At 28.6% G+C, this 11,893-nt stretch overlaps 1 protein-coding gene across 1 annotated transcript; it reads left to right on the forward strand.

Moving 5' to 3' along the window:
- The first annotated feature begins 5,425 nt into the window (after positions 1–5,425).
- LOC125811012 (cyclin-dependent protein kinase inhibitor SMR6-like) lies at positions 5,426–5,758 on the forward strand. The gene has a single exon (XM_049490501.1). The coding sequence runs from the start codon at positions 5,426–5,428 to the stop codon at positions 5,756–5,758; it is 333 nt and encodes a 110-aa protein (XP_049346458.1).
- Positions 5,759–11,893: the final 6,135 nt, after the last annotated feature.

An 11,893-nucleotide genomic window follows, 5' to 3' on the forward strand; every position in this document is an offset into this window, starting at 1 on the left:
CATGTCTTATTGATATATTATATTGTGGCGTTACGGAAGTTCTGACAAGGAGGGCTTTGATAGAACTCGCACACCAAAGTTGTATAAGTTTGATCGTAATTTTAGTTCAAACTTTATATCTAATAACTTAAAATTGATAGAACTCAAAATGCATAGATTTGTTAATTAATCATACCATACCAAAATCACAATCAACAAACACGTATCATAGAAGAAGATGAAAACCAGAATGTCCCACAGCCCCTACCTAAAAATAGGCAGCCATATATCCAAAGTATATAAATAAATAAATAAATAAAAAGACATTAGTGCCTAAGTGTCACGTTCAGTAGGCCACGAAGGTGTCCTCATCATTCATCAATTTTGGATGGACGGTTCCCACTTGCTGCTTGATACGACTTCTTCTTGTTTCTTTCTACTTTTGAACTTCCGTTTTATCGATCATAGTCGGATTCTGAATTTGAAGTTTAACGATTCATATAGCACTCTCAAGTCAAGGTAAGGGAAATACTACGTACACATCATTTTTTTCATATCTCATTTGTGAGAGATTTTACTATAGTTGTAATTGAATTTGTTATCAAATATTTATAGTTATTTAGTGGAATTTTCAATACATATATAGGATCTGGATAAAAATTAGTATTTGATTGATAACGTGAATTTGTAGACGATACTCTAGATTTGCCCATGCTAGCCATGAGATGGTTTCAAGATACTGAACCCAATAATCATTGAGTTACTAATTATACTATAGTAGATTTCTTTAACACTTTGAACAATATCTATTACTAGATTTTATTGTAATCATAACTAATACTATACACAGTGGCGAATTCAGGAATTTTATTTAGGGGTTCGAAAAATAAAAATATAAATGTATGAATAAGCCAAGAAAATACAATTTCAAGGAAGTACTAGTATATAGTTTATAAGTACAAAAAAAAAATTAGTTCCGTTAGCAGAGACCTTTTAGCACTTTTGGATTTTTTTTGGGTTTAAATCTACGCTTTTTTTTTAAAAAAAAAAAACAGAAAAAATGACAACAATAGGATTCAAACCCTAGAGGGCCAATTTGAAGGAGATCTACCACTACGCTGCAACTTACTTCTTGTTCATGAGGGGGTTTAAAATTATTATATCTATATAAATTCAGAAAATTTAGCTTATAATTATAACATAATTTTTTGTCGAGGAATTCGGGTAAACCCTCTTAGAGAGCACGTGGGTCCGCCACTGACTATACACCATCTTAAACTGCTAGGGTAATAGCAATTTTTGTTATAATTTTAAAGCATTGCAAGTGTAAGAGTTGTTTCTCAAATTTCATAGATTAATAAAATAAAAATGGGGTAGTCAATGAAATATTTAATTTGATTTGGACTAAGGATTAGGAATAAATGAGATGATATCCTGTCAGCAATTGTTGATGGGATTAAAAAGGGGCCCAAATAGAATCTTAAGGTCAGTAACGTTGAGCTGGCGCACTGTCATGCCATTGGGTGGTCCAAAATAGGCCGCCTCACCGCCACGTTGCTCCAATAATAATAATAATATAATTTACATAAATTTCATAGTGTCATGAGTTAATTACATTATTTCCTTGTTTTTTTTCAAATTATAAAAATAATTTTTTCTTAAAAATATATGAATTTCGAATACATCATCGGACTTTCGAATACATAGGAGAGGAATGTGTCAAAAAGAGGATAGTATATCTGGGTACACCGAGAAGGTAAGGATGTATCAATAAAAGGGGAGTGATGTATCCTATAGGAGATTTTTTAAGGAAAAAAAATAATAAATTTTTTTAGAGATTATGATAAAATAAAATGTGAATTTAGATAATTTTTTCCATAATATTTTCTGCAATGCTACACACTTTGGTGGTAAAGATTTATCATATTTATATTAAATTATATTATAAATTAAGAAGATATGTAAATAGTTACCTCTTTTTATTTGAGTCGTAAAATAGAATGAAAATCTATTCGGTAATCAGTACTTTAATTTTATAGAACTTGAGCAAACTCAAATTACAAATAGCGGTACAAAATACATGACTCAATTATATTTTTGTTTTGAAAATAAATGCAGAGAATAGAGAAATAGTTCAATTTCGATATTTCTCTGTCTTGAAAGTGCCCTCTTTTTGATGCAGTTCAAAAAGTATTTTTCTCTATTTCTATTCCCATCTTTAAAATCTCAACATAAATTAATTATAATTTAATAACAAGAGTAATAATTGAAGTATTCGTCATCTATTTTTCAATTTTGGGTAAACACTACATGCGAATAAGGCTTTAAAATGCCTAACGTTATAATTGAATATTTAAAAGACTTCATAAAAAAAAGTATAGTGAACTAAGCAAAGCTAATAAGGAATAATGTTTTCTGCAAATAATACTTAATATTTTTTTAAAGAAAATATTTATAATATATTATTGATTTAATTAAAAAAAATAGGCCCTCGAATTAGAAGGTTTAAGTTAGCTGCCCTTTTTTTAAGCTTGTAAAGCCCCCCCTGAACTAACCCCTTCACGAATACGTAGTTCATCCACTTATTGTACTTGTATTTGTTATTTTCAATACTCCTTTCGTTTTGATTAATTTGTCTATTTTACTTTTTAGTTCATTTTTAAAAAATGTTTTTGCTTTTGTTTTGGTAATTCTTTAATTTTGACTTTTTATATAAAACCACAAGATTAAAAGATATTTCGATAAATTCTACCTATTTTTAGTTTAAGACCACAAGACTTAAAAATCTTTTTTATTTTCTGAACTTCAAAAAAAAAATTAAAATCAGATAAACAAATTGAAAAACAAAAAAATAGTATGCATCTACGTAAATGAGATCTGAACTTCGTTTTCAAACCTAAATTAGGACGTTTCTATCATAATGAGCTGGTAGTTGTATGAAGTTAATGAGATATCATCATTGTTTCGATCAGAAATTTAATAAATTGTATATGATATATGAGAAGCTTTTAGAATCTAAGAGTTAAAGTTTATAAATTATTGTAATGATCTCAAAGTAAACTCATATATCACTCCACTAGATAGATTCACATCTGTATTTGTATAAATCCATAATTTGTATAAATCCAAAATTTGTATAATTTGATTCCTAATTGTATAAATCCAAAATTTGTTATGCTTATCCTAACTTGTATATAATTACCATGTTGATACATTTGAGTTGTATAGTTTTTGAATTTTTTCTAAATTTATAAATATAGAATTTGTATATCTACTATATTTGTATATTAACAAGCAAATTATACAAACAAAAATACTTATAGCAAATGAAACTATAGATGTGGAGCCTAACAAGGCAAACAATAGATAAGGAGACTTATTAAGTTTAATATCTCTTTGTTATTTATGGTAGGAAAAATTGTATGAAATAACAAACTATTAATTCAAATTAAATGTTATAGCCATAATTTCTTTTATTTGTAATTCGCAACAAACATTCCATGTTTTTTGTCATGTCATTTGTATATCGAAATATACAAATAGACCCAAATACATATTTTTTTATGTATATGTAAAACGAAATATACAAATTAATAGTCATAGCAAACATAAAATCTGCTATGAAGCGCAATTATATAGACTATAACTATAACATACAAATATGATTTTTATGTTTGTTAAACCTAAAGTTTACTCTTTATGGTATATACCAAAAAGTGCTCTCTTATAAAATTGTATGAGGCCCCTTTCATTTGGGCCTAACATTAAAGGGCTTTTAGTGGAATAGGTTTGGGCCTTCCAAAAAACAACGATTGGAATATAGGCGAAAAAAATGGCACAACATGACATCCCATTTAACTAATTGGCAGCATATAGCCTTCTTCTTCTTTTTTTGACAAAAAAAGGTTTTTGAAAATTAAATTTTGCAATTAGTAGCCCACGTATTGGGAAGTTCATTTTTAATTAAATTAAATAATTTTAGAACGTGGGCAGCATGGTGTCCTTTTTTATTGAGAAGTGGTTTTTTTCTTCCTATTTTTTATCTTCTTTTCCATACACACACGATTCTTTTGAATTGTGTTTTTTTTTTATTAATTCGTTCTTCTTCTTCATTACTTTGAATAAAAGATGATTTACTTTTTGTTTATTAGTTTTACATATTTGAGTTCTATAAAAATATTCGTTCATAGTGTCTATTTTTTCTCTTCCGCTTTTAATTTTTTTATGGTTTGTTGATGTCTACTCGTCAATTTCTCTAACTGTTAGCCTATGTTTGATCCCCCTCTTGTATTGTCGTTCAATTTTTTGGGAGTTTTAATTTTTTAAATTTAAGGTATATCTAATTTAGGCAAAAACTTACATATCAATAATTGATTGTAGGTATCAATTGTCATGTTTAAGAAAGTTATCCCTAGAATTATTCATAAAAAAAAGGATTCTCATTCTAATTTTGTGGATTCTCCATCCACGACTCTAAATTTTAGCCATGTAAGTTCTTCTCGTTATCCGATTCAACTTGTGTGTTTGCTATTAAGCATTTTAAATTTAATGTGCAATCTTCATTTACACACTGAATAAAGAATCTGAAATGTATACAAATTTTGAGGGAATGAATACACGAATGTGTATACATGAATGCAATGCATACATGAAGTGTTTGATTTTTTAATATGTATACACTGGAAGGGATAACATAGCTATAATTGTATACTAATATACTAAGTGAATGAATACACCATTCTTTTACCTATATACAATCATCAAGCATACAATTGGATTTTTTTTTTATCAAATAACGAATAAAAAAACATATGAAAATACATAATTTACGTTTTTAGATGGTTACGTATTGTATATATAATTTTTGATGTTTCCGTTATTTTTGTTGTTTAGTGATGATTGGTTATACGAGGAAAACAATTTTTTTTTAATTAAAATGTCATTTATTAATTTGGGCCATTTTGTGCTAATTTTTTATTTGTCTATTAAATTCTAATTATTGTTGGGCTATTTATTGCTAATTATAACTATTAGTTGTATATATGTGTCATTTCCTCAATATAGGCGGGAAGGAGAGCCGTTGCCCCAAAATCATGAAATTCTGGCGCCAAAATCTAAAATTTTCATTAGATTTGAGCTGCCCATTACCCGAAATTATACGGGTATCCCAAAAAAAAAAATCACACAATATTCTTTATGAGTATATGATTATATATACTAGTAGTATTAGGTTTTTTTTCCTACCGTCTTCTGTTTATAAAATCTGCCCTTTATTTTGCCGCCTTCTCTTCTTTTTCCCTCATTCAAAGTCTTTCATATTTATACCCACCCTTTTTTCTCTTCTTCCTTAGTAGAAAACAAACAAACAAGAAAGACCCTTTTGATTCATTCTAGTTTACAAAGTTCATATCTTTTTCGAGACTACACGTATTGTTTTGGGTTATCAATGGGTTTTTCGAAAAAACATCAATTAGTGGATGGAAGCAAAGAAGAAAACAAAATGTGGGTAATTGCTGGAATAGCGTTTAGGCCTAATAAACTGAAATCAATATCCACAAAACCAAACAGAGGAGAAGAAGAATCTGAAGACGAAGTAGAAAAGAGTTCAACTCCGACAACAAGAGATTCAAGGATACCGGAAAAGCTACCATGTCCACCGGCTCCGTCGAAACGCCGGCCAGTATCAACATGTCATTATAATGGTGCTAGAGAGTTCTTTAATCCACCAGATCTTGAATTAGTATTTATTATTCGACATGTGGAGAGGGAAAATTATTAAACAAGAATTAGTACAGGGGCCAAAAAGAGGCCCTTTTGCTCTTGTTCTGTTTTTTTTCTTCTTCTTAAGTTTTATTAGTAGTAGTTTAGGTTTTTGAGATTTAGATAATGATAATGTAATATACAGAATACTAGATATTGTGTCAGTAGATTAAGCTAGTTTAGTTCAGTTTCTATCTATAAAACTAAGAAAATTCTCAGTATTATGGTCTTCTATTTGATATTTTGCTCTGTTTTTTTCTTTCTTATTTGAGTTATACGAAAAGTATCATAAATTATAATATTTTACAAATCAATTATGATGAAAAAATACAATTCTTTTACTTAATGAAGCAAGAAAATCAGAGATTTTTATGTTGTAATAATTTTTTTATTTCTATGGTGTACGTTTTTTAAGTCCGATCTTCATATATATGTACAAGAAATATTTTAAAGTACTTTAACATACCATAATTTTTTGTTAATAAGATTCAAGTGACCTCCTCGCTATCCTCTAGATCCGACCCCTACCCTTCGCGGCCCCCTACTGAACCTGAAACCTGTATTTGACAAATCCAATTCCTCCTCACTGGTTATTAAAAGAAGATGGTACTGTTTGAGAATCCTATGTGGGGTTACTATATTTTTTAGTACATATTTGAATTCATTGCTTTTGATAGAGAAATTAAATTTTGCCTTTGGTTTGATCAATATTGCATTTCAAATATCTTGGATATGTTATTAATTAATTCCAAACTATAATCCCTTTAAACTATGTTGTTTTTTTAAAAAAAATTATCCATTCTACATTAAAAATTTGTTGTCGAACTAATAATTTAGATTCATGTGATATAAAATATACTTTCTAACAAAATATATTTCATACTAAAAACTTTATAATATATTCTCAAGGTTTAAATCTGGAAGTTTTAATTTGACTACTAATATTTTCATAATATTTTTTTTAAAAAAATAAAATCTTAATTTATTAAAATAGATAAGTAAAAAAGGGAAAATTTTATTTTTGGTGGACTTAATTAATAAAAGGGAGCGAAGGAAAGTGGAATATGAGGAGGAAGTTCTCCCTCAACCAAAAATAAATGTTTAACATAAAGTTTTCTAGGAATCAGCATAGTTTAGAAAATAAAAAATAAAAAATAAAAGAATTAATTTTCAACAAAGTTCCTCTAATTAATTAAAAAAGGTAGTTCCATCAATTAAAAGGCAACAAAATCCCACTAATTAAAATGGAGAGTTGAATTCAATATAATTTCATTGGATTCTTTAAAGTTACCCTTTTGGATAAGGGAAATGCCAATTCCCCCCCTTTTGTAACCTTGTGGGAAACAGTACATGGCAGATGCAGCCGTAAGAATCCACAGTTTGATTTTTTTTTTAATAAGTATTTAGGAAATCATAAATAAAATACATAATTTTTTTTTTTTTAGTAATTTACAAATAAATTCAAACACTTCAAAAAGAATTAATTACAATGGTAATATAGGATAAATTTAATTAATATTTCTTAATTAATAAGACAAAGAGTACTACACTTATCTTAATCTTCTTAATTAATACTCCGTATCGATTCATTTTGAGTTTTACAATGTTCATATTAATTGATGTATAATCTTTAAGTTATAGAAAATTATTTTAAAATTAAGTAAATAATGTTGAATAAAACATAAAAATAATAATATTTTTTTTCTTAATATGCTAAAGTAACAAATATAAGTGAAAATATAGTTTAATATAATTGACAAGTAAAAATGAAGGAAGAAAGTAATATTCAATATTTATATTGAAGCTTATTAAATTTGAATTTGACTGATGAAGCACATACTAAAGGTATCAAAAATATCTTATATCAAGATAAAAAACTTTCTAACAAAAATAACTTCATATCAAACAGGATTTAAATTTGAATTTTTTAATTATGAATAGAATAGTAGAGTATTTGTTCAATTTTATATACGTTTAAGTGTCTATTTATGCACATTCAAAGTTAAAAGTCATAATTATCAATTAAAGCCAAATTAAGGGTCATGCTTATATATCGTGCGAAATTTCAAAGTTACTTTTACTATTTTCAATGAGTGCAGTGATAGTAATAAAAGAGATGAGTGATTCATACGAACACTCTTACAATTAAATCAACTTATTATGGTTCGTACAATAAATGCTCTATTATTGTGTTTAGACATATTTAATACTAAGGTTTCTATCTCTCTCCAATAATGCCTATACATACTTCAAACTCTTATCTTTCATGGCCCAATATCTTTGTGCATCATAATTTATTTATCGAGATACGGAGTTTAAAAAATAAATAAAATTAAAATATGTGTAAGTGTATTAAAATATATTTAAACAAATCATAAAAACATTAAAATTAATTTTTTTGTTAGATTAAAAGGACATATTTTTTTAAAGCAGACTAAAAAATGACATTTGAATTGAAACAGGGAGAGAGTTAAGTGTGTTTTTGCATAAAGTTCACTCAAAAAAAAAATTATATATCTCTTGTCTATCTATCCTTGATTCTCAAATCCAATTTTTTGCTTTCTCTGTAGGAAAAGACCTTAGGCTGTACAACAACTCCGCTATTCTCCCTTTCAAGGTGAGTCAAATTTTGAAATATGAATAACTCTTAAAATATGGTTTTTTAATTTTAAATTCTCTATTACTATATTTTATGTTGTAGGTGGGAAAATGAACCAAATTGATAAACCAATTATTATTTGAAAATATAATAAAATCCCCTGGTTTGAAGCATACAGATAGAACTACTATTGGGCTATAATCACTAGAAGAGTAGGTCAAAAGTTCAAACGCTATTTGTGGTGGAATTTAAATCAACTCCTCCGTCCATTTTAACTTGACACACTTCTTAAGAAATATATTTAACCGAGTAATTTAAAAAAAAAAACTATACATATAATACTTTCTGAGTGTCCTGGAAGAAAGGAACATCATATCATATAATCCTATAACCTATGGAGAAAATAATGTAATTTGGTTGGATTATAACTACTATTAAGGCCTCGATTAATTTAAAATTAAACTTGTGTCGCTCAAGATATATCCGTACTCAAGAATTAAAAAAAGTTTATATTTTTAAAACTCAAAGTGAAACCTCTTCAAAAAAAATAAAATCGATCTCTGTTCTCTAGTAATAAAATAAAATAAAAAAATGAAAACGTACGTTCTAGAAACTGTTAAATTACTCTATACTTGTAGATTTAGTTCAGTTTCTTTTTTTTCTTATTTGTACTAGCAGGCATACTCTATATTAGGTATTAAAAATTAATGAGTTCAAGTAAGATTTTCAGGGAGACAGTTCTAGTAATTAATTAATTAATGAGCATATATATACATTGGATAAAGGAGAGGAGGAATCCAATGAAATATATGCATGGAAAAATGTGAAAGAAATATTAAAAAAAGATAAACATGTACACATGGCCCCTACAAAGAATCCTATGGAACTTAATTAGTTAGATTCATACCTTTTTTTATCGTGAATTTAGATATGAAATTTTAAAAAAAATTGAAATAAAATTTTATATATTTAAAAATTATATAAAAATACTATAAATCATAATAAATGACAATTGAAAATATTTAAAAAGATTTGTTTGAATTTCAAAATTTAAAAAGTGTCACATAAAGTGAAATGGATGAAGTGTGTATTACAAAATTACATAAAGAGTAATGTTTATAAATAAACAAATTACATACTTATTAAAGAGTAATGTTTATAAATAAACAAATTACATACTCCGTTATGAAAAATAATTGGATCAACTTTTGTATTTAGTATCGATTTTCAATATTGTTATTACTTCGTTCATGTTATATTATAAGAAAATACTGTTTGTATTTAAAGTTGTAAGAAATAAATAGAGATAGAGATTTTTTAATACATAAAATGAATATATACGAACATTATTATTTTACTTGAAATACTTTTCTAAGAAGAAATTTCAAACTCAAATTCTTTATTAAAATTTGAAAAATAATGAATAATGTTAAACAAACACTTCATTTATTTTGTCCTGCCCGAACTGCCCGACTGATAATTCGACTGGCGGGAACCTTAAAAAGAATATTTTGAACTCGCGCCTACAATGAGCCTGGAAAAGGTGGTGTTACACTACGACTCTATTTTTTTCCCTTATGGTACTCCTCTTTCTAATTTACGTGATATCATTAGACTTTCACAAAAAAAAATATGTGATCCCGAGCAATGTCAAATAGATAGATTTGTGTCAACTTAATTAATATGCTAAATTTAAACAAATCATATTTGTATGAATTAATTTTGTCACCCCTAAAGCCTATCTCACACTTGGACAATTATGAATTAGAGTATCTTCTAGAGAAGATAGCTTTTTATATACTACTCCAAGAGAGTACAAAAAAGAGGCAATAAGAAAATACTAGCTTTTCCAAAGAAAATGAACATAATAGTTTTCATAAATTTAACTTAGAAGCCATGGTGCATCTTCGTATAAGCTTACACTGTATTTCAAAGAAGAAGATTGCATTTAGATTTGTAAGAAAAACACTAAAGAAAGGCGCCAAATTGAAGCACCAATCCAAAATGCATACGAGTTGTCTTCTCTGCATTGATGGGGTTCATTTTGATTCACAGAGACAAGTCCACAATTCTCCAACACCTGTAGGCAATTTCCAAAAAGGATAAGGAACTGACGAAATGATTCCAGCTCAAACAATAGATACATATTATAGTAGTACTAAATATGATCATTGGTTAAGCAGTGAAACATATTATGTGCAACTAAAAAATGATAAAAGTATATATATACACTTTTTTCTGAACTCAATCACACCCAGAGATAACTAATATTAGAAGACACCCAGACTACGTTGCTTGGATTCATAAAAAATGCGGCCAGTTGCATGTCAAATCCTCCAAAAAGAGTGGATTTTTGACACTTGGAGAGTTCGAGCATCATAGGCTCTAGAACACCCAATATTTGAGAATTGACTTGCATCTCCAAGAAAGAGGAACTAATCATGGAAAAAATTAGCAGAGGACTTACCAGAGTCTCGAAAAATATTCAGGCACGTATTTTCCTGTTTTTGCCATCTAGTATTCTATCTAAGCTGAGGTCTCCAGTCTCTTCTGAGATGGAGGTTACTGGTGACTGCCCTTGCAAAAATTGAGCCACGGTTCTGCAATCATCATACCGTTAAGGGAATATCCTGCAAACCAAACCAATTTTACGAAAATAATTTTTATTCTAATAGGCAATGTCTCAAACTCTGGCATTCCAACTTCAGGAGTACCTCGAAATCCTGCTTTAGCATATGAAACACAAACTTCAGGTGCATGTTATATCAACAAAATCGTAAAATTTTACGATGCTAAAGGCATAGAAGATAAAATTGACCAACACTATCGGAATAGAGAATCTTAGCTCACCAATAGGAGTGTCGTCATCTTGATCATGCATCAGATGAAAAACAGGTAAAGTAAGTTTAGATGTCATTTTGGCTTAATAATTTAATAAAGTCTTCATAAGCGTTCACTCACATCAAAAGTTAGAACTCTTTCTTCACAATATATGTCTTCAACAATAAGTAAAAAATGAAACTCTAGAGCTAATGAGATTACTCTAGATAAACATACCCCAGCAAAATTATCAAATTCAGGAATATCAGACAGAACAGTAATCTCGAAACCTAGTCCCTCTTCGTACCATGTTGATGGGGTCTCCATATCAGAACCAACATGTCCAATAGATGTTGCTAGGTCAGGTGTGGGGAGCACCCCTCTTTCCGTAGGTGCTGTGACAGGAGTGAAATCATCTCTTCTGCTTGGGGAAGGCATGGACCTTGGTGGAGAGGAAATGAATTTATTTGGTGAAGGCGACAACAAATCGGTGTGTGCAAGGTCTTGATTACCACGTAGTCTTTCGATTTCAATCCCCAGATCATTCCTAGGTGGAGGGGAGCGGTTACCACTGAGTTCTACATGATCCTTCTGTGAGGAAGCCATCTTGACTTTTGCTGAAATGAAGTCTTCCTTGTAGATGTTGCTGAGATCATCACAAATTTACAACAGCTGAGTTAGTGGTCTCAAACCAGCTCTCTATAGCGACATTTCACTATAATATACATGCTTTCT

The sequence above is a fragment of the Solanum verrucosum genome, unplaced genomic scaffold (genome assembly GCF_900185275.1).
Source record: "Solanum verrucosum unplaced genomic scaffold, falcon-dt-bn FXZP01000032.1, whole genome shotgun sequence".
Lineage (NCBI taxonomy): Eukaryota > Viridiplantae > Streptophyta > Magnoliopsida > Solanales > Solanaceae > Solanum > Solanum verrucosum.

What these genes read in the sequence shown, in the direction of transcription:
- LOC125811012 (XM_049490501.1), top strand. Translation starts at nt 5,426, where the DNA reads ATGGGTTTTTCGAAAAAACATCAATTAGTGGATGGAAGCAAAGAAGAA.